General features: G+C 31.8%; 3 protein-coding genes and 1 long non-coding RNA gene across 5 annotated transcripts; 3 read left to right on the forward strand and 1 right to left on the reverse strand.

Moving 5' to 3' along the window:
* Nucleotides 1-2,799: 2,799 nt before the first annotated feature.
* Nucleotides 2,800-7,512, forward strand: LOC7462798 (NADPH:quinone oxidoreductase). Its single transcript, XM_024596313.2, has 5 exons — nucleotides 2,800-3,007; nucleotides 3,115-3,306; nucleotides 3,588-3,881; nucleotides 6,432-6,545; nucleotides 7,362-7,512. Exons 1-5 carry the CDS (start codon nucleotides 2,914-2,916, stop codon nucleotides 7,388-7,390), a joined length of 723 nt encoding a protein of 240 aa, XP_024452081.2. The 5' UTR covers nucleotides 2,800-2,913; the 3' UTR covers nucleotides 7,391-7,512.
* Nucleotides 7,513-9,563: 2,051 nt separating this feature from the next.
* Nucleotides 9,564-11,532, forward strand: LOC7462796 (NADPH:quinone oxidoreductase). Of its 2 annotated transcripts, none has more exons than XM_052451224.1 (3): nucleotides 9,564-9,745; nucleotides 9,914-10,114; nucleotides 10,981-11,532. In XM_052451224.1, the coding sequence occupies exons 1-3, from the start codon at nucleotides 9,652-9,654 to the stop codon at nucleotides 11,364-11,366; spliced, it is 681 nt and encodes a 226-aa protein (XP_052307184.1). In that variant the 5' UTR covers nucleotides 9,564-9,651; the 3' UTR covers nucleotides 11,367-11,532. The 2 variants fall into 2 exon arrangements, with proteins under 2 accessions (XP_052307184.1, XP_002304803.2); XM_002304767.4 differs by having other exon boundaries at nucleotides 11,056-11,532.
* Nucleotides 11,533-17,934: 6,402 nt separating this feature from the next.
* On the reverse strand, nucleotides 17,935-18,630 carry LOC127905050 (uncharacterized). Its single transcript, XR_008058705.1, has 2 exons — nucleotides 18,499-18,630; nucleotides 17,935-18,299 (listed from the first exon to the last, which is right to left on the reverse strand). It is a non-coding gene; the product is annotated as an uncharacterized LOC127905050 (long non-coding RNA).
* On the forward strand, nucleotides 18,293-22,946 carry LOC7460243 (phosphatidylinositol 4-phosphate 5-kinase 6). Its single transcript, XM_002304766.4, has 8 exons — nucleotides 18,293-19,566; nucleotides 19,945-20,112; nucleotides 20,421-20,586; nucleotides 20,848-20,964; nucleotides 21,055-21,248; nucleotides 21,737-21,930; nucleotides 22,025-22,103; nucleotides 22,229-22,946. The coding sequence occupies exons 1-8, from the start codon at nucleotides 18,398-18,400 to the stop codon at nucleotides 22,512-22,514; spliced, it is 2,373 nt and encodes a 790-aa protein (XP_002304802.1). The 5' UTR covers nucleotides 18,293-18,397; the 3' UTR covers nucleotides 22,515-22,946.
* The last annotated feature ends 617 nt before the right edge of the window (nucleotides 22,947-23,563 follow it).

Below are 23,563 nucleotides of genomic sequence, written 5' to 3' on the forward strand. Positions count from 1 at the left end.
ATATATATATATATATATATATATATTGATGTAAGATAATTTCCTTTATTTGTGATCCGTAAAGTTCATGGAATAGTTTGCATCTTTGGCAAGAGTAGGCTTATATAAGTGCCTTTATTTGCCTTTTTTTTTTTCAATTTAATCCATGAAGTTATGTGCAACCTCATGCATCTTCGGCAAGTGTAGTCTAATATTAAATGCCTTTTATAGGCAAATTTTGCAGTATAATCTAGACGTTAAGCTGAATGTCATGCACCTTTTATAGATACACCAAGTACTCTTGTGCTAATATATTAAAACGATTAGGTAAGTTATAATTTTTACCAATTCAACCAAGTTTTTTTTTAAATAAATTATTTTGCAATTATTTTTTATCAATTATGACCAAATTAACGACCATTTTTAAAAATTTTATTAAAAAAAAGATTCAATAAAAAAGAACTAAAGTGTAAAATAAAGGAAAAATTCATAACCAATCTCAAATTTATATAAAAATGTTTTTCAGTCCACCTAATTTTCTTTTTCTTCTTTTAAGGTTTTTGTCGCTTTTAAAAATTTCCTATTGGTTTAAATGTTTATTTTATTCATTTTTTAGTTTTTAGTTTAAGTGATGAAAAAAAAAGTTGCTGAAAAATTATGTAAGAAAAAGAACATTGTTGATTCACAGCATTACAATAACCAAAATGACTAATTTTCATGTCAATAAAAAAAGTTCTATAATAGTGGAGTTTTTTTTTTTATAAGCATGCTTGAAAAAATAAATTAATATAATTTAGATTTTTGTTATTTGATTAATTTTTATATTTTTTAGTGATGTTGGGGTTAATAAGTGGTTATGCATGTGATATATTGTTCATTTTTAAAAAAATAAAAAAATAAGAAAAAAAATTAAAAAAAACCAAACACTAGGTATTTTAATTAAGGTCATGCACAAGGACCATCTTGAAAAGCCCTATTAACTAGGCCTATTGTTAGGCGTGCTGCATATTTTTGTTTTTATCTAATTTTAATTTATTTTATTTAAAATTAATTAATTAAAATATATTAAATTAACTAAAAATATTTTTTAGATATATTTTTTCAATTAAATATCATTCAATTTTTACTTTAGTTGGTTTAAGTAATTTGACACATGTTTCCTTTAAGCAAGGTCTCGAATTTGAGCCTTGTGAATAGAGTACACCATTATCGAGAGAGTTTTACCTTTTAGTTGGTCGGTCATGTTTAACCGGATTAATTGGGTCCAGTGAACTTTTAAATACCAGGATTTAAAAAAAAAACAAGTTTTTTCATCATTTTTTGTGTTAATTTTATTTGGTTGCTATTTTGATAGCATATGTTTTAATTTATTATCATATAAAGAAAAAATATTTTAGAAAAATTATATTAATAAAGCAATCGCATTCATAACCCGAGTCATGAGTTTGATAGATTAACTTGAATTGACTTGGATCAATTAAAAATATTATCATTTTGAAATTTAAAAACAACAACTTTCTTTGTATTTATCAAATTCTTATTTTAGAATTAAAAGTTTTCTTGTAAATAGAAAAGGAATAGTAATGCTTGCATAATTTTTATACATTCAAATAAAATTTTGGTTAGTAGCACAGCACAAGCTATCTTATATACATATATACAAACAATATCACAATAAAAAAAAAAATCAATCACTTGAATCTACATAATGTTTTATTTTATTATTTCTATGATTTATCAAAGAAAAAAATTGTTTTATTTCTACATAGCACTTGAAATCACTTTAAGAAACCGCTTTCATAACAATTGCTCCATCACCATTAACCATTCACTATAATTGATCACTAACTTATAACCGGTTTGTATGTTAATCAAGAATAATTTTTTTCATGAATAATTCCAAAAGTATATTTTCCACATTGATATACTGCATTCGAGGAAATTTAATAGCCTTGAATTTTAAATAAAAAAGGAACATACCTCCTTAATTAGTAAAAAAAAAACTCCCCTTAATTAAGTTTATGACCACGACAACTACATCACTATTATGTAACTTTTTTGCACTTATAATTTTTTTAAATTTTTTTTCTAATTAATTTTTAAAAAATATAAAGATTGATCAATGTACAGTTTTTAAAATTTTAGTCAAATTACAATTTTCCTTGCTGTTAATTGCTATACTAATTCTTAGGGAAGATTCCTAAATACCTCCTTATGCTAATGATAATCAAACATTTTATTTTTTAAACAATATTTATTAATATAGAGAATTATAATCTCTATTTTTGCAATCATAATTTCATTTAAATACAATCAATAATTAGAGTGATGATAACATAAGAAAAAGATAGGTAATCTTTTTGAAATAATTTAAAAGTGAAAAATTGAACATTAAAAAAAATCACCATAAATACTTATTTTAAAAATATATATATAAAAAAAGGAAAAGAAAAAATCAATTAAGTGATAATTTTGCAATATGATAAAATAAAAAACTTTATTTATAGGATGTGTAATTATAATCAACCAATTAGAAAGTGTGTGTGTGTGTGTGTGTATAAGATTACAATTAAACAATTATAGAAATAAATTACAAATTTTAATTCTTTGAAATTCTTAATTTTATTCTTTCATGTGGTATTTAAGCTTTTCTATAATTAGTGATTTTGTTGAATGAATTTCAATTAAAAATATAGATTTTTTTTCTTAATAAGTTTTTGATAATTTTTGTTTCCTAATTTTTATTTTTACATCTCTAGAAGACCACTCCATTTACCATCACTTAATTAAAAATAGCTAGTATTGATGCCAAAATCTTGCTAGCGGCATGACTTGACATCTCCTAGGTGAAGTAGCATCCAATCCAAGAGCAGCATCTTATCATCTGTACCTCCTCTCCCCTCTTTCCAAGCAAAGACACCGAGAGAGAGAGAGATGGAAGCAGTGGCATCCAAACCAGTGATCAAAGTCGTAGCCCTTTGCGGGTCTCTACGTAAAGGCTCCTTCAACCGTGGCCTCCTTCGTTCTGGTAATTAAAACAGCCCCAGCTTTTTCTCATTGCATGTCTGTCAGTCTACATGTACAAATTTGGAGTCTTGGTTTGATTTTTGAGGCGGGGTTTTGATATTTTTGCAGCAATTCAGATAAGTAAGGATTCAGTGAATGGCATGGAGATTGAGTACATAGATATTTCACCACTGCCAATGCTAAACACTGATCTTGAAGTTGATGGTAATTTCCCACCTGTTGTTGAAGCTTTCCGGCAGAAGATTCTTCAAGCTGATAGTGTCCTCTTTGCCTCGCCTGAGTACAATTATTCCGTCACCGGTACGGTACCCTTCTCTCTCCATTTTTTGTACTAGTACATGTACATGAATACATACATAAACACACACAGTGCGCTACGTGTATGAGATGGTATCGACAATTTTTGGGACTAGCATTTACCTGCATATGAGCTCATAGGAATCTGTTGAGCTTGGATTTTTACTCATCGGGACTGGCCATAAAGTGCTTTATTTCAGACTACGAAAGTTGAATTGAATGATTTCATCTTACTCAACGATTAGGATTTTGATCTACTGTTACTTTTTCCTCCCATTTGCTAGCACCTTTGAAGAATGCAATTGACTGGGCATCTAGACCACCAAACTGCTGGGCTGACAAAGCTGCTGCCATTGTAAGTACCGGAGGAAGTTTTGGTGGTGGGCTAGCACAGTACCATCTTCGCCAAATTGGAATTTATCTTGACCTTCATTTCATCAACAAACCCGAGTTTCACTTGAATGCATTTGCACCTCCAGCAAAATTTGACAGCAATGGAAACTTGATTGATCCACAGTCTAAGGACAGACTGAAGGAAGTTCTTTTAAGCTTGCTTGCTTTCACTTTGCGACTCAAAGGTAACAGCTAAAGTAATCTGCCATTAGAGTTTTGTCATGTTGGTTTTTCACCTGTCCGGTCTTTTATTCTGTGTGTAATGTTGCATTTGGGACTCAGACTCTCCAACCATGTGCTAATATAACATTCAAGGTATTCTCAGTTTCTCAGTTTTCTGCACTATCTTATGTATTCATTTCTTTGGTCTAAGAGCAGCATATAGCCCTTCACTCTTAAGCTCTCGTGGCTCGTCTAATTCAAATGTAGAAGCTTTCATGGGTATATAAATAACGAATAATAAGCATAATGTGCACTACAGACAAGAAGAATAATGCCTACTTGTGATGCCGATCCTGACGAAAATATTACTGGAGAAATTCTTGCGCCAAATCTGAAAAAAAATGTTCCAAAAAGGTATCATAGGAAGAGGTTGTGGATTTTTTTTATTTTTTTTTGTGCTTTTTGTGAGAGATGTCATTGGCTATCCACGAATCATTATCTTTTGCATGGTTGTTAAACCTACTCAAATTGGTTAATTGAGTTGGAAAATTTAAGATTCTAAGCATAGCAGGTTGGGTTTTTATTTTAACGATAATAAATATTGTTCAATTAAGATTTTAATAATATAGTTGACTTGATTAAACCAATCCAAATTTAATTGAATCAATACAAAAACAAAAGAAAAAAAATTGGTATCTTTCAAATAAAAATTGTTGACCTAGTGATATATATATTTTGGATCTGTTATATATTGAATTGGGGATGATAATTAATTATTATTTTTGTGGTCGATTGTGTTTGATGCCAACAACGATAGTACATCGATCCTTTGTATGAAGGATGAAGGTGGGAATTCTCTTGGTGGAGAATTAATTCACTTGACCACCTAGGACCACAGAAATGACTATATTCTTGGGAACATTTTGGCCCACCTTATTTAATGGAAACCATCAAACTTGATGCAAGCTTGCAACCGTAAGAGCACCATTCTGAATATAATTAAGAAGAGAGACATGATGCAAGCTGAAATCAAGAAGAGGTGGTGAGTACTCTTCAGAGATGCTTTCTTCCCCACCGAAAGGCATTCATAATGGCATCTTCCTTGTAATATGATCGATACTCGGAGCTATGCCACTAACTTGATCGATACTCGGTGCTATCCACCATTCTGAATATAACCCGACTAATTCGTGTTGTGTAGTTACTATATGAACGACAAGTCAGGTTTTCTTACACGTATAATGAGGTTATATAAAAAATGGGGACATTGATGCATTTGGTCCCTCACTATTAGTTCTTTTGCACTCTGTTCGCTTACTATTTTCTTACTATTATCTTTTTATTTTTATTTATATTTTTTATTTATTTTTTATAGGGTTATCTCAATCTCATGACTCGGATCATTAGTTTAGCAAAATTAACTCGTTTGACTTGGATTTTTTTTTAATTTTTTTTTTTAATTTTATTGTTCAATATTTTATTGATTATAAATTAATTAGGTTTAATGATTTTTTGTTAAGATTATTATAGTTTCATAACAAGTTAATCTGAGTTAACCGGCATGGCTCAATATTCTTCAATCCTCTCTATATATGCTTGATTATCCTTTTGAGATTCTGAGTTGATTGATTTTCTTAGAATTTACGTGATAAATGCAAAAACTATATTGACATTTTAATCTTAGTATATTTAACGTTTATTTTATTTCTCTACAAGTGTTCGTGCCACAATAAATCAAAATTAATAGGATGCAATATTCATTTTGCCATCCTTAAGCCCCATTTCTTCGTGCTGTTTTCCCCCAAAGAAGATTAATCCTTTCTCTAAGCAAAAGAAAGGGAGTAGAACTCCTAGCTAGTTGTGCCCTTAGTCTCCGAGTAATGAGTGCTATCACCTTAATATATAGAAGTTGAGTCGTGTATTTCTATTACCTTATAGATTTAGGGTTAATGTAAAGTGTATTTGTACACATAAAAATAGAATAACAGAAGAAAAATGAACGTAAATTTTAAATAAATTAACATAAAAAAATCATATAATTAGAATTTGAAATTAACGTAATTTATGGAAGTGCGAAATATATATATGTGTGTTCCTATAAAATGTTCCGTCTTAATTTAAAGGATATAATTAAACTTTTTTCAAAAGGTTAGGACTAAAATATAAAATTTCTGTAATTTGGGAGTGCGATAGTCATAAAATTGAATTTATTGACGCTTTAACTAGTGATAAAATTGATATTTTAACGCTACAGGCCTCAAGCTAATCTTTTTCTAATTTTTAAGTAGAGCTTTTACTAGAGTTGAATAGTGATTGTGCCAAGTTTATTACCTTAATATAGCTAAATGCAGCCGCTAAATTAGGTCAAGTTTTGAAATTCTAACCTTTTATTTTGCAGGCTAAATTTAGTGTTTTTTTTTTTTTTTTGAGGGAATCATATAGGTAATTGAACTATATATTGACCGAAGAGGCAATCCATAACCATACCAAGAAGTGGCAAAGTGTACTAAAAAAACCATGCACGTTTACATTCTTCGTTCTCATTACTGGCAAGTTAACAAAGAAATAAACAGATTTTGAGCAGGAAAAAATGGCGACAGTGGCAGAAGATTCTGTGATCAAAGTTGCGGCTCTCAGTGGATCCCTTCGCAAAGCTTCCTATAATGAAGGCCTCATCATTCGAGCTGGTACGTTTTTCTCCTATACACATGCGCGTTAGGATTATCATTCGGCGTCGTGGAAGCCATGCATTTGTACTTTCTGCTGTCATGCATGATAGCATTCCATACAGTATCCAGCCATGCTTTAGAATTGCGACTCGGGATTTTCTTAAACGTCATTGTGACAATTAATGGTAGTAACATACGAAATTCTGGTTTGAAAAATGTAGGAAATTTGTCTGGTATTGTTCGAGAACATTATAAAAACCACTTTTGAGAAAAAAAATTATATGATTCCAAGAATAAATATTAATAGTTATTCCATCATCTATAAGAAGATTTTCTTAACTAAATAGCCAAAAGAATTTAAGAAAAAATTGTGAATAAAACAATGAAAGATGGATATAAAATGGATGCCGAATGCTCTTGTGCTATTATATTGTATGGGCCAAGCCCCATTTGCACTGTACTGGGCTTGCCTTAATTGCTTCCCTTTTCGGCTATGTTGTTCGTCCCCATTTCTTTGGTCTAAGCATTCTTAATGGTACTGGAGCTCCATGCAGGGCTCCATCCATTAAATAAGAATTCCTATTGTAAAATCTCATGACTCATAATCGAGTGATTTTTTTCTAATTTCATGAACAAATGACCAGAAATAAACACCTTAAAATCTCGTTCATGTCTAATCTCTTAAAACATACTAAAACATATTTTAGTTTTAATTAATGGATGATAAAAGATGATTGATTATGGCAGCAACCGAGCAGACCAAGGAGTCATGCATAACTGGCATGGAAAATCTTCCAATAGATGTTGAAACTTACCTGCAAAAACTTCTTACAGGCGCCCGGAGTTTTCCCCCCAGCAGCTGAAGCTTTTCGGCAGGAAATTCTTGAAGCTGATAGCACCCTTGTTGCCTCTCCCGAGCATAATTATCCAGTCTTTGATACTGTTTCTTTCCATGAAGTACTAAGCATATACGAGTAATTCTTAATTTCCATGAGTTATACTAACATTTTCATCAATTAATGGCCGCAATTATCACATAAAACTGCCCTTTTATATGTTTTAGAGCAGTGCCAGTGATTCACTACACCATTAGTGAAAGTTTCATGTTTAATGGCAACCAATCCTGAAATTGTTAAGTGACAATCTGGCTCTGCCAGTGCCAGGTGGGATTTCAAAAGAATGGTCATGGTCGCCTGGAAAAATTTTCCTTTATTTATTATTTTGTTTTTTGCGTAATGTTTCATTATGTTCCTGGATGTTGTTATGTTATTATTCTTTGTATTATTTTTTTCTGTAGAAAAAGCTTAGACAAATTATATATGATTATTAGAAAATGGGTAAACCACGAACCATGTTGTATGTTTTTGTACTCAAAATTTCCCTAGAAGCCTAGATTGTCGTACATGAATCCATGATGCTTTTGTCGATATTAAACCCGACATATCAATTTAATAATTTTCTGAATTTAACTGAGTTTTAAATTAAATTAAATTAAATTAAAATTTATTTGATTAAATTCAGTTAATTTAGCAGGTGAATCCATAATTTTGTCACCTGATTAAAATTTAATTTATTTTTTATAAAAAAAATTTAAATGATATTATTACCACCTTTTTCTAAAAAATTAAATATTAAAATAATATTATTTCAAATTAATCTAAAATATTTTACTCGACCCAAGTTTTGAGGAAGCCCAGGTTGAATAACTTTGTTCGAGAGAATACAAACTATCTGTGCCGGTTACTGAGAAGAAAGATATGTTAGTTTTTGTATTTTAAAAATATTTAAAAAAAATTTTAAATTTTTTTATTTTTTTATTTTAAATTAATATTTTTTAGTATTTTTAGATTAAATATGCTGATAATAAAAATAATTTTTAAAAATAAAAAATATTATTTTAATATATTTTTAAATAAAAATATTTTAAAAAATAACTATAAAAATAAGCATTTTAGTAATGGCATGACGTGCACGTCGTACGACGTCAGGTTGATTCCTCTGTTCTTTTAACCCTTTTCCTTTTGTGGTGCTTGAATCGTCATCACGTACGTAATATCAGGAATTGATTACGTGTATTTCATGTTTTTTTTTTATTTTGTTGGAAGAGTCAAATAAATTAATATTTTTTTTAATGAAATGCTAAAAAGATCCAATTAATGATGAACAAGATTCAATTTCTATTTTTTTCACGATCGAAGTATTTTAGAGGAAGAGGTGTTTAAGGTTTCGGTGAAATCAGATATAAGTCCAAAATTCCTAAAACAAATTACTGAAAAAAATAAAAAATACAACAGGATTACAGTGATTTTTTTTAAAAAAATCATAATCATAATTTATAATAAATATTTTGCATTTGTGATAATAGAATGTTTATTTTATTTTATTTAAATTAAAAACCACATAACATTAAAATGATTTAAAAATATAAAAAATATATTAATTTAAAAAATATATATTATTTTTAAAATATTTTTAAAACATGAAAACAACCTTAATTCCTTCCTTGTCGCAGGCAACGTCCACGGAAGCTCCTCTTGAGCCGCCTCGGGAAAGCAACAATCAATTTCTAATCTCCATTGGTCAAAGAAGAGAATTTTATACGTAGAATTCGAATAAAAGGAAGAAAAAAACAACTTTTATATCTGCTAAATTAGATGATTTTGTGGGTGTATGATAACGTGTTGTTGTCAGATGATTTTTAAAAATATTTTTAATTAGTAATATATTAAAATTATTTTTTTAGAGTTTTTTTATTTTTCATATCTGCATATTAAAATTATTAAAAATACTTTAAAAATATTAATTTAATATTTTTTATATAAAAAACAATTTAAAAATATTTTAAAAAACAAAAACTTACACTATGCTAAATGTCCACGTAACAAAATTAATATATTCAAAATCGTTATAATATTGACAGTGGATTTTGACTTTGATTCCATCCAATTATGCATGCAAAGGAGATTTTTTATTTGATGAATTCTACCTGCCTCGACCTATATATAACTTGTACATATGTTTACGTTCTACAAACATAGCAAGCGAGAGCAATCTCTGAGTTTCATTGATTACCAGCTAGTTAGAAGAGAGAAAGGAACTAGATCAGTTTGCGCAGGGGGGGGAAATGGTGAGTGGGCTAGAAAATTCTGTGATCAAAGTTGCAGCTATTGGTGGATCCATTCGGAAAGCTTCCTACAGTAATGGCCTCATTCGAGCTGGTAATTTTCTTCTTGTATTGTGTACACATCAGGCACCTTAAATTTCATAGGATTATGTTTCCGAAAAATGACTGCATGTAGATTAAGATTGTGTGGTTGAGCTGGTCCAGTTTGTAAAGGGTTCATGAATTCTTATGTGCCTTTGGGTTTGATGATTGATCATTGCAGCAATTGAGCTGAGCAAGGAATCGATTGCTGGCATGGAAATTGAGCACCTAGACATCTCACAGTTGCCAATGCAAAACATCGATCTTGAAGGAGAAGATCATGAAGGAAGCTTTCCACCAGCTGTTGAAGATTTACGACAGAAAATTCTTGAATCTGATTGCATTCTTTTTTCATCCCCCGAGTTTAATTATTCTGTCTCTGGTATCATTCTCTTACATTAATCTTTTCCTTCTTGAAAATCATTTAGTTAATTGCTATGAACACTAAGTAGGGAAATTTACGAGAAACATTTACTAACGTAGACAATTTGTACGAGTAAGATGTCGGACCCTCCACCCAACATATTTTTACTTTTATAGTAATTGTAAATGATATAATTTAATATAATTTAAGAAGTTATCTTAAGAAATTTCTATTTTATATTGGAAAATCAACATTTTTTTATTTTTAAATTGAAGTATTTAAATTTAATCTTAATTTAAACTACAGCTTGTTTGCAAACTTTTTAAATGAACTTATTTATAAGATTAATTCATGAGTTTCATTGAGTCTGCTCATGAATTTTAATGAGTTAAGTTTAGCTAAGCTTAAGCTTTTTTTGTATATATAATCATTTTTAAAAATATTATTACATGAATTTATTATGTTTTAGACTATGTTTATTTTTGCGATTCAACCATGGTTTTTAAACAATCTAAATTTATTATTGCTTATAATTATTATTTTTTTGTTTAGATCGTTTTTTATATGACATGTCAAAAATAAATTTAAAATAAAATATATTTTAATATATTTTTAAATAAAAAATACTTTAAAAAATAAATTCTATCATAATTTCAAATACACACTTAATAAACAAGTTTGAACCATATTCTTAACGCACCAAGCTTCAAACAATAACTCAGCTCAATTTTTTTTAATCATATTGGATGACCATTTTATGAATAATAGATCATAATCTTCAATTTTGCAATGATCAAATCTATTTAACTTTCATGGATTTCAAGATCCAGTAAATTTCATTTTACATTCAATGAATATTTAATGTGTGTTTGAAACTATAAAAGTCAAAGGCTTCTACCACCACAGCCATGAATTCCAAATTCTACATATTTATTCTCTCCTTGATGACAATATCCCAGCACCTTTGAAGAATGCAATCGACTGGGCCTCTAGACCCCCAAATGTTTGGGCTGATAAAGCTGCTGCAATCATAAGTGCTTCAGCAGGAATGGGCGGTGCACGAGGACAGCTTCATCTTCGCCAAATTGGGGTCTTTATCGATCTTCACTTCATTAACAAGCCCGAGTTTTTCTTGAACGTATTTCAGCCACCTGCAAAGTTTGATAGCCAAGGAAACTTGATTGATGAAAACACAAAGGAGAGGTTGAAGGAAGTCCTTCTAGCGTTGCAAGCATTTACTTGGCGACTCAAAACGGCAACAAATGCTTGACATTCGCCGAGTCGGGCTCTACTTGATAATGGTCTTTTGTGCTTTGGAATTTTTCCATCCGTAACATACTTCTTTTTCCCTGTATTTTTGCTGTATTATTTCCTGTGTTGTAATGCCACGTTTTGCATTTGAATATTGAGATGCCGTTCCTTTTGCCCTACCTTGAGCCCGTGGAAATGTCTATTACAGAATGAAATCTGTGAGTGTTAAAGCCCATGTCTTTTCTTATGAATAATTCCATGCCCATGTTTTACAAACTATGAAACAGTTATGGATGCTGAAGCCCAATTTCTATGAAGAAAGAAAGAAAGAAAGAAAGAAAGAAAGAAATAAATAAAAGAAAGTTCCATTAAAAATGAATTAAAAATAAAATAAAATAATAATTAAAAAATAAAAATCAAGTCTAACATAAAATAAGATAAACTAAAATTTTAAGATGATGCAATTAAAAAAAAATAATAAAGAGAATGATATAAATATATGAGTAGAAGAATGGAGATCTGAAATTTTTTTAAAAAAAAATTATATTGATAACCTAAAATAAAACAAATAGGAAGGTTTAATAACTTTGCATCTGTGTTGGTTGGTACGAAACGTATAAATGTATCCGACGACATGATGATCCCTAAAACTGAAAAAAGTAAAAAGAAATAAAATTCTTACAATCTACCTGCAGTTTTCAAGGCAGTGAGTATCAGACAATCAGTCAGCCAGTCTCTTTGAACGGAATGAAACTCGAAAGAATTAATGAAAATGATAGCGACAGCGTCACTGCACCATGATAGATTCACCGCCAAATATCGACAGCATGCATTTATGTAGTTCCTTCAGCTTCTTTTCACCCAAAAATCCGGCTTTTTCCATGTTTCTTTCTTCCATTCCACTCAATGTCCATGAGACTGCATGCAGTTTGCAGCTGCCGCGCCGCCTGGAGTCTGAAACAATGGGGCTATCGATAGTCAGTATGATGGTAGATTTGATAGGATTTTAGACCTGGATTTCTCCTCTATAATGGTGGTAGAATGAATGATTAATAAAGATTCTGAGGTATTGAGAAAGTTTCTATATCAAACTTTACATGTCAGGCGGCCAGGGCATGGCTTCTTCTTCCTTTTCCCGCCCCCCTCGAAACCGTGCTTTCAATACCTTCTGATCCTCGAATAATGGAAGTGTATAAAGAAAAGATAGACCTCGAGTTTCTGACGCAGCGTGGTAAAAAGATAGAATTATGTTTCTCAAGTTTCAATTAATCCTAAATGGCAGAGTAAACGCAAATATATTATGAAACTCAATAATTCATAAAGATCTTATTGAGAAATAATACACAAGATTGTACAAATAGTGGCTAAACCAACATATTTAATTAAAATAAAATAAAACTATAAACCTAAACCAAAAAATCAAAATAATTGTTTTTTTAAATAAATTAAAATAATTATTTTTATTTTTAACATTAGTATATCAAAATTATAAAATTAAAACATAAAAAGCGACAGTACTCTCAGACAGTTGCATGTCACATGTCATGAATTCTCACTACGTTTGGCATTGAAAGCCTCACCAATTGTCACTCTTGGTGAGCTGGTGTCTTGATTCATTGAGCGAGAGATTGTTAATTTATTTTCATGTAAGGATCAGATCCTTTCTGGGTATTGTATTCTTGGAGAGTCAGTTTACCATAATCTTTTCATCAAGAACAAGCATTTATGGGCTTTTGATCTAACAAGTTTCGGATCTCTGGTTTTTATGATGGGCCAAGCCTTTCCTTACAAAAACAAAATGAAAAAAAAAATAACTAACACAAAGGATAGTGTTTTTTTTCTTATCAGATTTTTTTCATGATTTGAGTTTTTTGTGTTTTGAAGAAAATCCTCTGTTTAGATGTTAAAATTACAAATAAAAATTAAGGAAAGGAAGGGAATACGGGGAAAAGTAAATCTGATTTTTTTTTAATATGGAAAAATTTTCCACTCGGAGAAAGGAGAGCCAACGGCTAAGAAAATTTAAAAAAATGAATTTTTTGCTCGTTGTAGTTGTATATTCTAAAAAATTGCTTCACTTTATTTCCCATCAATTTATCTAAACAAATAAAACTTCATTTCTCTCGGGTTTTTTTAAACCAGATTAAAGAAATTTGATTTCCCATCTTTTCCTTTGCGTTTCTTCCTGGTTTGGTTTCTCTTCTATCTCCTAACATTTTCTAGCTCTTTTTGTTTTTTTTCTTGAGATCTAACTAATTGCATACAGAAGTTAGGAAAAATTCCAAAAAATCTAAAAAATATATGATTATGAATATATGATCTAACTTTTAGATAGCTTCTATATATGTATATTTCCGTGAAGAGATTTCGACCATTTTTCACTAGCAAAAAGAAGGCCAGCGACTTGCATCAATACATATCAATTTTCACATGATCCGAACATAACTTTCTTGAGTGAATTGCAAATTTGCAATGTGTTAGGACAACCAAATATTCTTACAGTGACGTAGCTTTACAAGCAAAACTCTTTTCATGTTCTTTGAGTCCATTTATGGAGGCTAAATGTTGACCTAAGAATTGCTGAATATGCATTCGTCATGTTCTAAGGACTTGGACTATGAGATTGAGAATCCCATCAACTGGGTATCCAGAGAAACTTGGTCGGACATCTATTTGCTTCTAATTTTAGCCAGTTTGACTTGAAGATTATCATCAACTAATCCTACTACTTAAAACATAATCCAACAAGAAAGAGCATTCCATGCCATTGAAAGGATACATTTACATTATATTACATTGCATCACCACATTTGTTTTTGACAAGAACATGATTGTGAGTCAAATGAATAGGTTTATCGTTTAGATTTTTAGAAGTTGTTTAGTATTGTAGTTTAAATTTTATTTTATTTTTTTGTCAAGTGCTTTTTAGAATACATTTTAAAATCAAATGCTTTCAATGATTTTAATATAAAAGGTTGGCTTTAAAAAAAATTAAAATGGTTGTGTCGTGATTGATCCGGGCTAAGCTATATAATTTTTAATCTAGATTTTTGACCGGGTCATTAACTAGATTAAATTTAATAATTTTATAATGAATGACTAGTTGAGTCCTAAATGTTACAATACTATTACTATCATGTGATAAGGTCTGTAAGGTTGAACATGCAAAGAATATGAAGTAGGGTCATTTTATTTTGGCTTTTTCAAGTGTTTATTCTTTTTTTTTTCTTGTTCACTCTTCTTAAATTAATGTCTTTTTTTTTTTTTTTTTATCATAGTTCATTAGCAATTTCCTGTCTCCTTCTTTAAAAAATCTCTCTCTTCCTTCTTTCATATTTATAATCAAAACTTTTTTTGTTATCTTATCTCTTACATGAGAACTTATCAATTTATATCAAATTTTTTTTATTTTTCTTTTAATGGGAGATTTCAAATATAATTTTGTGTTTTGTCATTTTGATTCTTTATTTTTTTTATTATTTAGATTTTTTTTTGTCATTCACATGATTTTAAGATTTCTCATTATCACGAGTTGATGTATTATTGAAAAAACTATACTGAATAAAATATTTGAATGCTAATAAAATTAACTGAAAACAAAGTGTTTTAAAGTGGTCAAACGGACGATATAAAACTACCCATCAAAATAACAAAAACTAATATTTAGAGCAAAATATGATCATCTATGATAAAAAAAAAATATATATATATATATATATAATAAAAATGAAAATTATTATTTGATAAGTTGATATATATTCAAATTCAACTCATGTAAAATTAAATTATAAAAAAATGCTTTATCATCGTGTTTAATTAGGTATTAAAATAATTTCATGAATCTTTTAAACTATCCAATCTCTTAATCCTTTTCTTTTACTAATAAGAAATATTTACTTTTGATCGACAATGGAGAACAAGAAAAGATGGGTATCTAGCAACATCCTATGTTATTCATGAGTCCATGATCAAATTATTGCAATGTACTAGTGAGTCGTGACCCGTCAACAGGGAGACAAAAGGCTATTTATCCTTGACACCTGCTACGTGAGAGGGAGACCAGCCATTAACATCGTACATTTCTAACTTATGAGCACCCATTATTTCGATGGCAGTTGTGTGCTTTGTGTGATCTCCATCGACAACTATTGCCGACATCTCTTGCCCTCCCCACCCTCCAATGCCTATTGGCTGCCGATACTTGTCACATTCGGTGGCCATCACTACCAGCCCATTCGGCAAACAATGGCTTTTGATATTATTATTTTTTCCTTCTTAAAACGAAAAGATATTTGGTAAGATTTTAAAAATTATTTAAAAAAACATTTTAAAACCCACCTCGATAAATTCTAATTTTTTTATAAAAAAAAATTAACGAATTGATAGTTAAGTTTGAACGAGGTAACAACCACGTCAATTTAATTTTTAACTGAGTTAACTGGGTTTTTTTTAAAACTATGATTAGTCCAGATATTGAATCGATCCACTGGGTTGGTCTGGATTTTGAAGCAATAATAAAAAATTACAAAATAAAATTTTAATCATGTTATAACATAGATTTTTTATTTTTTTATATAAAAATTCTAGAAAAAAATCTACAACTCGCAGGCATGATATAAAAATATCTCAACATAACATCTGGTCGGAAACTTTTTCATAAATCTTAAAAACCACAACTCATACCTTGAAACACAACTTTCTCGAACTAATAATCCTAGGACATAGAATAAGCTTCGGAGTAACTTGTAAGAAGCAAGCACACCCTCGTCTTGATTGCAATACCTACCCTCCAGATGGCTTTGAAATTTATTGATGTGCCAGCAAGAGACGTGGCTTCTCTAGAACTATGGGATTGGGATAGCGAATATTGCTGTCTCATACCCTATCTTGAAAAATAAAAGAATGGAAGAACAAAACTTGATAGTACCTATGCAATCATAATTTGAGTGGACCACATCCAAGCGTGTGTTTAGTTTGGTGATTTAATCTGTTTTTTTTTATTAAAATTTATTTATTTATATTTAAAATTAATATATTGACATTTAAAATAATTTTTTAAAAAAATAATCCTAAAATACCCTATAATAATTCGAGAATAGGGAGATGAATGAGTTAGGTTTTTGAAAGAGATCGCTCGCTGAATCTGAAAATTCTGGTGGGTACCTCATTAGATTGTTGAACCAATCATTTTTATATTTTATATTATGATTTGATTATTTTATATTTAACATGGTATCTATCTAATTTATTTAATAGATTAGACCTTTTAAAAAAACTAAATGAATTGTTTAAAAATAATTTCTTTATAGAACACACAAATATCATGAAAAATAATAATCAGAACACTACTTCATTATTTTTGGTAAATAAAATCACTAAATAATTTAATTAAGGTTCGTGTAATTTTTTTTATTGAGTTAACCTAATTTTTTTCTTCTAATTTTTTTATTTAGATCGGTCTATATCTTGTATTGTTCAAATCCCCAGTCAGTTATTTGGTTTGTTCTAAACCTTACAGCAATAATAAAAGGCTGCTTGGATGGATCACACCTTTTAAAAATTTTGAATTTTTTTTAAGTTTAAAATTAATAATTTTTAGTATTTTTTATGTGATAATATAATAAATATATAAAAATATTATTTTAATAGATTTTTAAATAAAAAAAATTAAAAAGTAACACTCAAGGCATTCTTACCCGGTGAAAATAGCCTTTTAGGAGACACCATTATCAAGTAATTAAGAAGTAATTTTTGTCTTGGAAAGGACAAGTGTCACCTTTAGCTTCCAATGCATTAACAGGATGGCCACATAGATTTAGGGTTTGTGTTTGACCTCGTCCGAAGGAAAGCAGGCCGCACGACTTCGACCTGCAGACTCGGAACTCAGTAGTTAATGCTGCCCATTAAGACACAGCTAATCTTTCTCCATTATTACACACCTAATTTTCAAATATGCCCTATTTTTTCTCAACATTTCACATTTCTTCCCTCTTTGCCTGTTTTTTTCCCTCCAAATGCCCTTGTTATTTATTGGCCATTTTCACTCCTTATCACCCTCCAAGAGATTTCACAGACAAGAAATCAAGATCCCTTTCAGGGGACTTGCTTTCACTTTCTTAGGTTTATGATTACTTCGATAATTGGATCTCTCATGGAAAAGGGAATTTGCATTTATATATTCTTGTTTTGAAAAAAATTCCTCACTGAAAACTTGTATTTTTTATTATTGTTCTTGAAATTAAAAAAATATTAACTTAATAAAACTTAATTAATCCGATAATAATTCAACAAAACTCGATCTAAACTAAACTTAATCAACATTGAAGATGATAAAAAAAAAAAACAATATTTTCTCAATAAAAATAATTGACTCAGTAACCTACAAATTAATATAAGAATTCAATAACCTGTAATTTTTTCCCGATCGGATCTGACTTCTGAGAACTATATATGAAATTTGTGAGATAAAACAAGATAATTATGAAACTAACAGCACCAAACTTAGTTTCTAGATACTAAAAATGGAATTCACAACCATTCTTCTAATTTTTTGGTATGCTATTTCTTTTAGGAGACAAATCCGGGAATCATAGAAACTTCATCTTCCTGAATCGTACCCAAACAAAGAAAAAGAAAGGAAAAGAAAATCTCCTCCAAAAAAGAAGAAAGTAAAAGAAACAAAAGGCCAGCATTGGTTACCAGCTTCTCCTTTTGCTTTCCTCATCAAAATCTAAAACGACTCTTACATATTTTTTTCCTCAAAAACAAGAAACAGCCCATTTCAGAAAACCATCTTAGCAAAACAAGAAACAGAGAACACAACACAAACGATCTCAAGAAACAGAACAAAAAAACACAGCTTGTTGTCGTTGTCTTTGTTTTGTTGGTTCCCTCCCAAGTCTCCCCTTTTTCCTTGGTCTGCTGCAAAAAATGCAGCTTTTGTTCTTGAAACCTAGCATGAAACAAAAACAATGACAGATGGGAGATGGGATAAGGGAGGAGAGAGAGGGAGGCCACAAAGGTTGAGTCTTTGTAGGTAGAAAGAGAGAAATGAGCAAAGAGAACATTGGCATTGTAAAGGCCTGGGAAGCAAAAGTTAGGAAATCACAAGCAACAAAGAAGAAGAACAAAAACAACAGTGTCTTTCTCACCATGATGTCAGCAGCAGTAGCTCATGTTGATGATGACGATCCTCCTTGTAAAGAACCTGTAAACCATGCAGAAAAGATCCTTTCTAATGGTGATTTCTACACAGGCCAATGGCTTGACAACCTCCCTCATGGACATGGAAAATATCTCTGGACAGATGGTTGCATGTATCTCGGCGAATGGTATAAAGGTAAGACAATGGGAAAAGGCAAATTTAGCTGGCCTTCTGGTGCTACTTACGAGGGGGAATTCAAGGGGGGTTATATGGATGGTAGAGGGACCTATACAGGTTCTTCAGGTGATACTTTTAGAGGTTACTGGGTTATGAATTTGAAACATGGAAATGGTACACAGAGTTATGCTAATGGTGATTATTATGATGGTGATTGGAGAAGAGGGTCACAAGATGGACACGGAAGGTACCAGTGGAAGAGTTCGAATCATTATATTGGTCAATGGAAGAATGGCTTGATGAATGGTAGTGGAACTATGATTTGGAGCAATGGGAATAGGTATGATGGTTTTTGGCAAGATGGATTGCCCAGAGGAAATGGGAGTTTTAGATGGCCGGATGGAAGTTTTTATGTGGGGTTTTGGAGTAAGGATCCTAAAGAGCAAAATGGGACTTGTTATCCATCTGGGTCTGTGTCAGAGAATTTGGATTGGGATCCTCAAGAGTTGTTTTTGGATTTGAATGATTGCAAGATTGCTACTTGTGAAACGATGTCAATTTTGCCATCACAGAAGATGTTGAGTTGGCCTGGGTTTCTTGATCAAGGGAATGCTAAGCCAGTGAAAAGGAATGGTAATGAAGGAAGGCTCAGGAGGATATCAGTAGATGGGAGGCTGAGTAACTACAGCGTGGCTTCATTGGATAGCTGTGATGTCTCTAGTGGTTGTGGTGATGGGGAATTGAGGGATGTCGAAGAAGGGTTTGGAAACCTTCAGGTTGAAGAATTGGATCCAAAAATATATAAATTGAGAACACAGCCTGTGAAGAAGCAAGGGGAAACAATATCAAAAGGGCATAAGAATTATGAACTAATGCTCAATCTGCAGTTGGGAATAAGGTATTTGGGATTTGGTAAATGCTTCTTTGTTTGCTCTGATCCTTCGTATTGCTCATGTCTATCAATCATTTGCCATTAACTATTTGGTAGGATGCTTATTCAAAGTCCAAATGTTTTCTTCTCTATATGCCAAAACCAATGCATTTCATCTGTTTTACTAAATTTTTCCTCTGCAGTGTCCATAAATGCTCCTTTCCTACTCTATTCTGCCTCTCAGTTCATGTGTGATGGCAATTGTTATCTTTTACTTTTGGTTTTTAGATATGCTCCCAACTCCCAGTTGGTGGCGATCAGTGAATCATCCAATCGATCTCCTGATAAAGCATTTAGAATCTGTCATGCATGTTGTTGATTTCTGATATGACTATGATTGGGCAGACATTCCGTGGGACGGCCTGCTCCAGCTATATCTCTTGATCTGAAGTCTTCGGCGTTTGACCCCAAAGAAAAAGTATGGACTAAATTTCCACCAGAGGGATCCAAGCACACTCCACCTCACCAGTCTAGCGAGTTCAAATGGAAGGATTACTGTCCTGTAGTTTTCAGGTCAGGGCTTGAAACATGTTCTTTTTGCGCAAGGGCCGGGCCAGGCATCATTTAGCAGGAATTGTAATATGTCAATGAAACTAGTTCAATGCAAGGGATAATTAGACTGAAAATGGATTCGATTTGCTCCTGCATTCGTGTATTTTATGTTTGTGACAGACTCAATTAAAATAAAGAATATGCCGATAGTGCTTAGTGATTCATGCAGTGCATTCATCTGAGCCTTGCATGATCATATCTTAGCATCATCATTCTCTCTACAGTTGATATGAATAAGGGCTGACAGTTCCCAATGATCCTACTTTCAGGACTCTCCGGAAATTGTTCAATGTGGATGCAGCTGATTACATGTTATCGATATGTGGGAACGATGCACTTAGGGAGCTCTCATCCCCAGGAAAGAGTGGAAGCTTTTTTTACTTGACAAATGATGATCGCTACATGATAAAGACAATAAAGAAGGCAGAAGTAAAAGTCAGCACCATCATTTTATCACTTTGTTTACTTTTTTTGAATTTGAGATAAAATGCCACTTCCATTCTTATATGATAGTTTACAATCTTTGCAACAGCTTTATGGCTGACAATGGTTTTGTCCTTCATGATTAAATAGTTCATCATAGTATCCATTTTGTCAGCAATTCCAGAATGAAATCTCTGTTTTCTAATCTGTTCTGCATAATTCCTTAACACAAGGATTCTAATGCATTGCCTTACCTGGATAATGCAATTACAGGTCCTCTTGAGGATGCTGCCAGCCTACTATAATCATGTTCGGGCATTCAAGAACACACTAGTAACCAAATTTTATGGTCTTCATTGTGTGAAACTAACAGGGCCAAATCAGAAGAAGGTAATGTGAAGGGCATAGAACTCCAATTTTGGATAGAAAGATTTATTCAACTCCTGAACCTTGATGGAAATTAATCTTCATGTGGAGCAGGTTCGATTTGTCATTATGGGGAATCTGTTTTGTTCTGAGTTTTCTATTCATCGGCGCTTTGACTTGAAAGGTTCTTCCCATGGCCGCATAACTTCTAAACCTGAGTCAGAAATTGATCCAACAACCACCCTCAAGGACCTTGATCTCAATTACATATTTCGGTTGCAGAAATCTTGGTTCCAAGAGTTTTGCAGGTGAAATGATGCCTCATTTCTTAGTTCTGCATTCCATTTTTCTTCTATTATTTTATCCTTTCCATTTTGAATGCAGGAAAGTATGGGAAAATCCTACGTCCCTGCTATAATAATAGGGGCCATACCTGCATTTCAACTGCTAAATTTAAATTCAGTTCTGGCTCCTATGTTTTTCTAGAAAATATCTTCAAAATCTTTCATTCAAGTGGGAAATATAGAATTATCACCTATAGTGCTTCTCTATCAAATCTCATATTAAACAAGTACTCCCCCTTACTGGTAGTATCTAGAAATGATTTGGGTTAGAAGTTGAGTTAATTCATAGCTCTCTATTCAACTTTTGTGACTTGCTATCACAACCATACCTGCATATTGAATGCATTTTTATCAACTTGAAAGATAAATGCTGGTGTTTTTCAAAAGTATTGTTTGCATGTAGCTTTTTTTATACTGTTTATATCAGTATCCTGAAGTGTCCCTTCATGCAGGCAAGTGGACAGAGATTGTGACTTCCTTGAACAGGAGAGAATAATGGATTACAGTCTTTTGGTTGGTCTTCACTTTCAAGAAGCTTCATGCAGGGAAGCCCTCACACCTTCTCGTACATCTGGAGTCCGGACCCCCCCTGGAATTCGCACTCCTACTGGAGTTCGGACTCCCACCGGACTTCACACTCCTACAGGTTATTTCTAGTCACATTTAAATTTACTGCTATTTCTAGTTTCATAATAAATGTTTGCCTAATGAAAGAAACTGTCTCTTCTCTGTATCTTTAGGAATTGGAGATGAAAGTGAATCAGGAGCTCCACGCCTTTCAAGAGTGGATTTAGATAAGCTTTTCATGGACCCCTCTCGGTAAATTACTGGCTTCTCAGGATGTTGGATTAAGTGGGATTCAATTTCTCGGCTCTTGTTGCAATCTTGAATCCAAACACCACAACATTTTTTTTTTTCTCATTCATTTTTAATGTTTTGTGCAGGCGGGCTTCCATTAAGTTAGGTATAAACATGCCAGCAAGGGTTGCAAAGACCAGAAAAAGAGACTTTGAAGCTCAGCTGATTGGAGAACCAACCGGGGTGTTACATGAAGTCGTCCTATTTTTTGGTATCATAGACATACTACAAGACTATGATATTAGCAAAAAGCTCGAGCACGCATACAAGTCTATGCAGTATGACCCAACTTCAATCTCTGCAGTTGATCCAAAGCAATACTCAAAACGGTTCCGGGATTTCATCTTCAGAGTATTTGCAGAAGACACTTGAAGGGTACAGATTGATTAGGATCTTCTTATAGCAAACCGTGGCCATGCATGTGCATCCACATTCTTTGCTAGAGACGGGAGCACTTAAATGTCGGCTAAAGGTTACTGTTCTCACCATCTACTTGGCCACTGGGAACGATTTGTCGCAGCCAGGAATCGATGTTTACAATCCGCATTGCATTTCACCTCTCACCATCATATCTGCTAATTTAGTTACATATGATATATCCTAGGAAAGGTATATATACCAGAGCTATTCGAGCTTCTTTCAAGTGTAAATGAGTTAACCAGGTGAAGTATGTATCTACATTGAAATTGATTCTTTTTGTACCCATTTTTTCCCCTGGAATGCGAGTGAATATGTACAGAAGGAAAGTGAAATGGAACTAACTTTAGGGTCTTCAATCTTTCAACGAAATTCTCTGTTAACGTAGATGGACCATCATCCAATTTTTCTTTCTATCACAGATTTAATTGATCAGTGCTTGATTCCCACCTTTTTCAAGAGCCAACAATTTATTTCCTGGAAATACTGCTTGATGCCAGAATGTTTTGAAGAAGAAACTGGGAAGTTGAAGTATTCAATAATGTTCCCTGAAAACACTGTTAACAGAACGAATGAAGAAATGAAACTGTAGGGAGTGTCAAGGCAGTTGGGTTGCCAAGATCAGAACATGTAGAGTGTAAATGAGCTGCTTCAAAGGATTGGCATAAGACTTCATAGTAGTCATTGGTTCAATCTAACTGAAATTCGCCATGCAATCTGTCCACACGTTCCCTTACATTTTCATACCCAAATTAAGCTCAAAAGATGGTGTCCCAGGATTTGTTTTTTTATTTTCCCAGTTAATTTTGGATTTCTCTAGTTAGGTTTCAGAATCTTAATTTAATTCAGTTTTAATTAGCTAACTTGTGTTCAACACTTCAAATAGTTTTATAGCTTATAATTAGAAAATACAAATTATCAAAATATTTGAAATTTATTCAGAACTTTTCATATAGAGTTTTTCCTACCATTGAAGGGCTATAATTTTAAAGTATAAGAAGCTC

This window comes from Populus trichocarpa, chromosome 3, assembly GCF_000002775.5.
Source record: "Populus trichocarpa isolate Nisqually-1 chromosome 3, P.trichocarpa_v4.1, whole genome shotgun sequence".
NCBI classification, from domain to species: Eukaryota; Viridiplantae; Streptophyta; class Magnoliopsida; order Malpighiales; family Salicaceae; genus Populus; species Populus trichocarpa.

Coding starts and splice junctions, on each gene's coding strand:
- LOC7462798 (XM_024596313.2), top strand. CDS start 2,914: ATGGAAGCAGTGGCATCCAAACCAGTGATCAAAGTCGTAGCCCTTTGC. Junction 3,008..3,114: donor CCGTGGCCTCCTTCGTTCTG/GTAATTAAAACA, acceptor ATATTTTTGCAG/CAATTCAGATAAGTAAGGAT. Junction 3,307..3,587: donor GTACAATTATTCCGTCACCG/GTACGGTACCCT, acceptor CCCATTTGCTAG/CACCTTTGAAGAATGCAATT.
- LOC7462796 (XM_052451224.1), top strand. CDS start 9,652: ATGGTGAGTGGGCTAGAAAATTCTGTGATCAAAGTTGCAGCTATTGGT. Junction 9,746..9,913: donor TAATGGCCTCATTCGAGCTG/GTAATTTTCTTC, acceptor TGATCATTGCAG/CAATTGAGCTGAGCAAGGAA. Junction 10,115..10,980: donor GTTTAATTATTCTGTCTCTG/GTATCATTCTCT, acceptor AAACTATAAAAG/TCAAAGGCTTCTACCACCAC.
- LOC7460243 (XM_002304766.4), top strand. CDS start 18,398: ATGAGCAAAGAGAACATTGGCATTGTAAAGGCCTGGGAAGCAAAAGTT. Junction 19,567..19,944: donor AATCTGCAGTTGGGAATAAG/GTATTTGGGATT, acceptor ATGATTGGGCAG/ACATTCCGTGGGACGGCCTG. Junction 20,587..20,847: donor TAAAGAAGGCAGAAGTAAAA/GTCAGCACCATC, acceptor ATGCAATTACAG/GTCCTCTTGAGGATGCTGCC.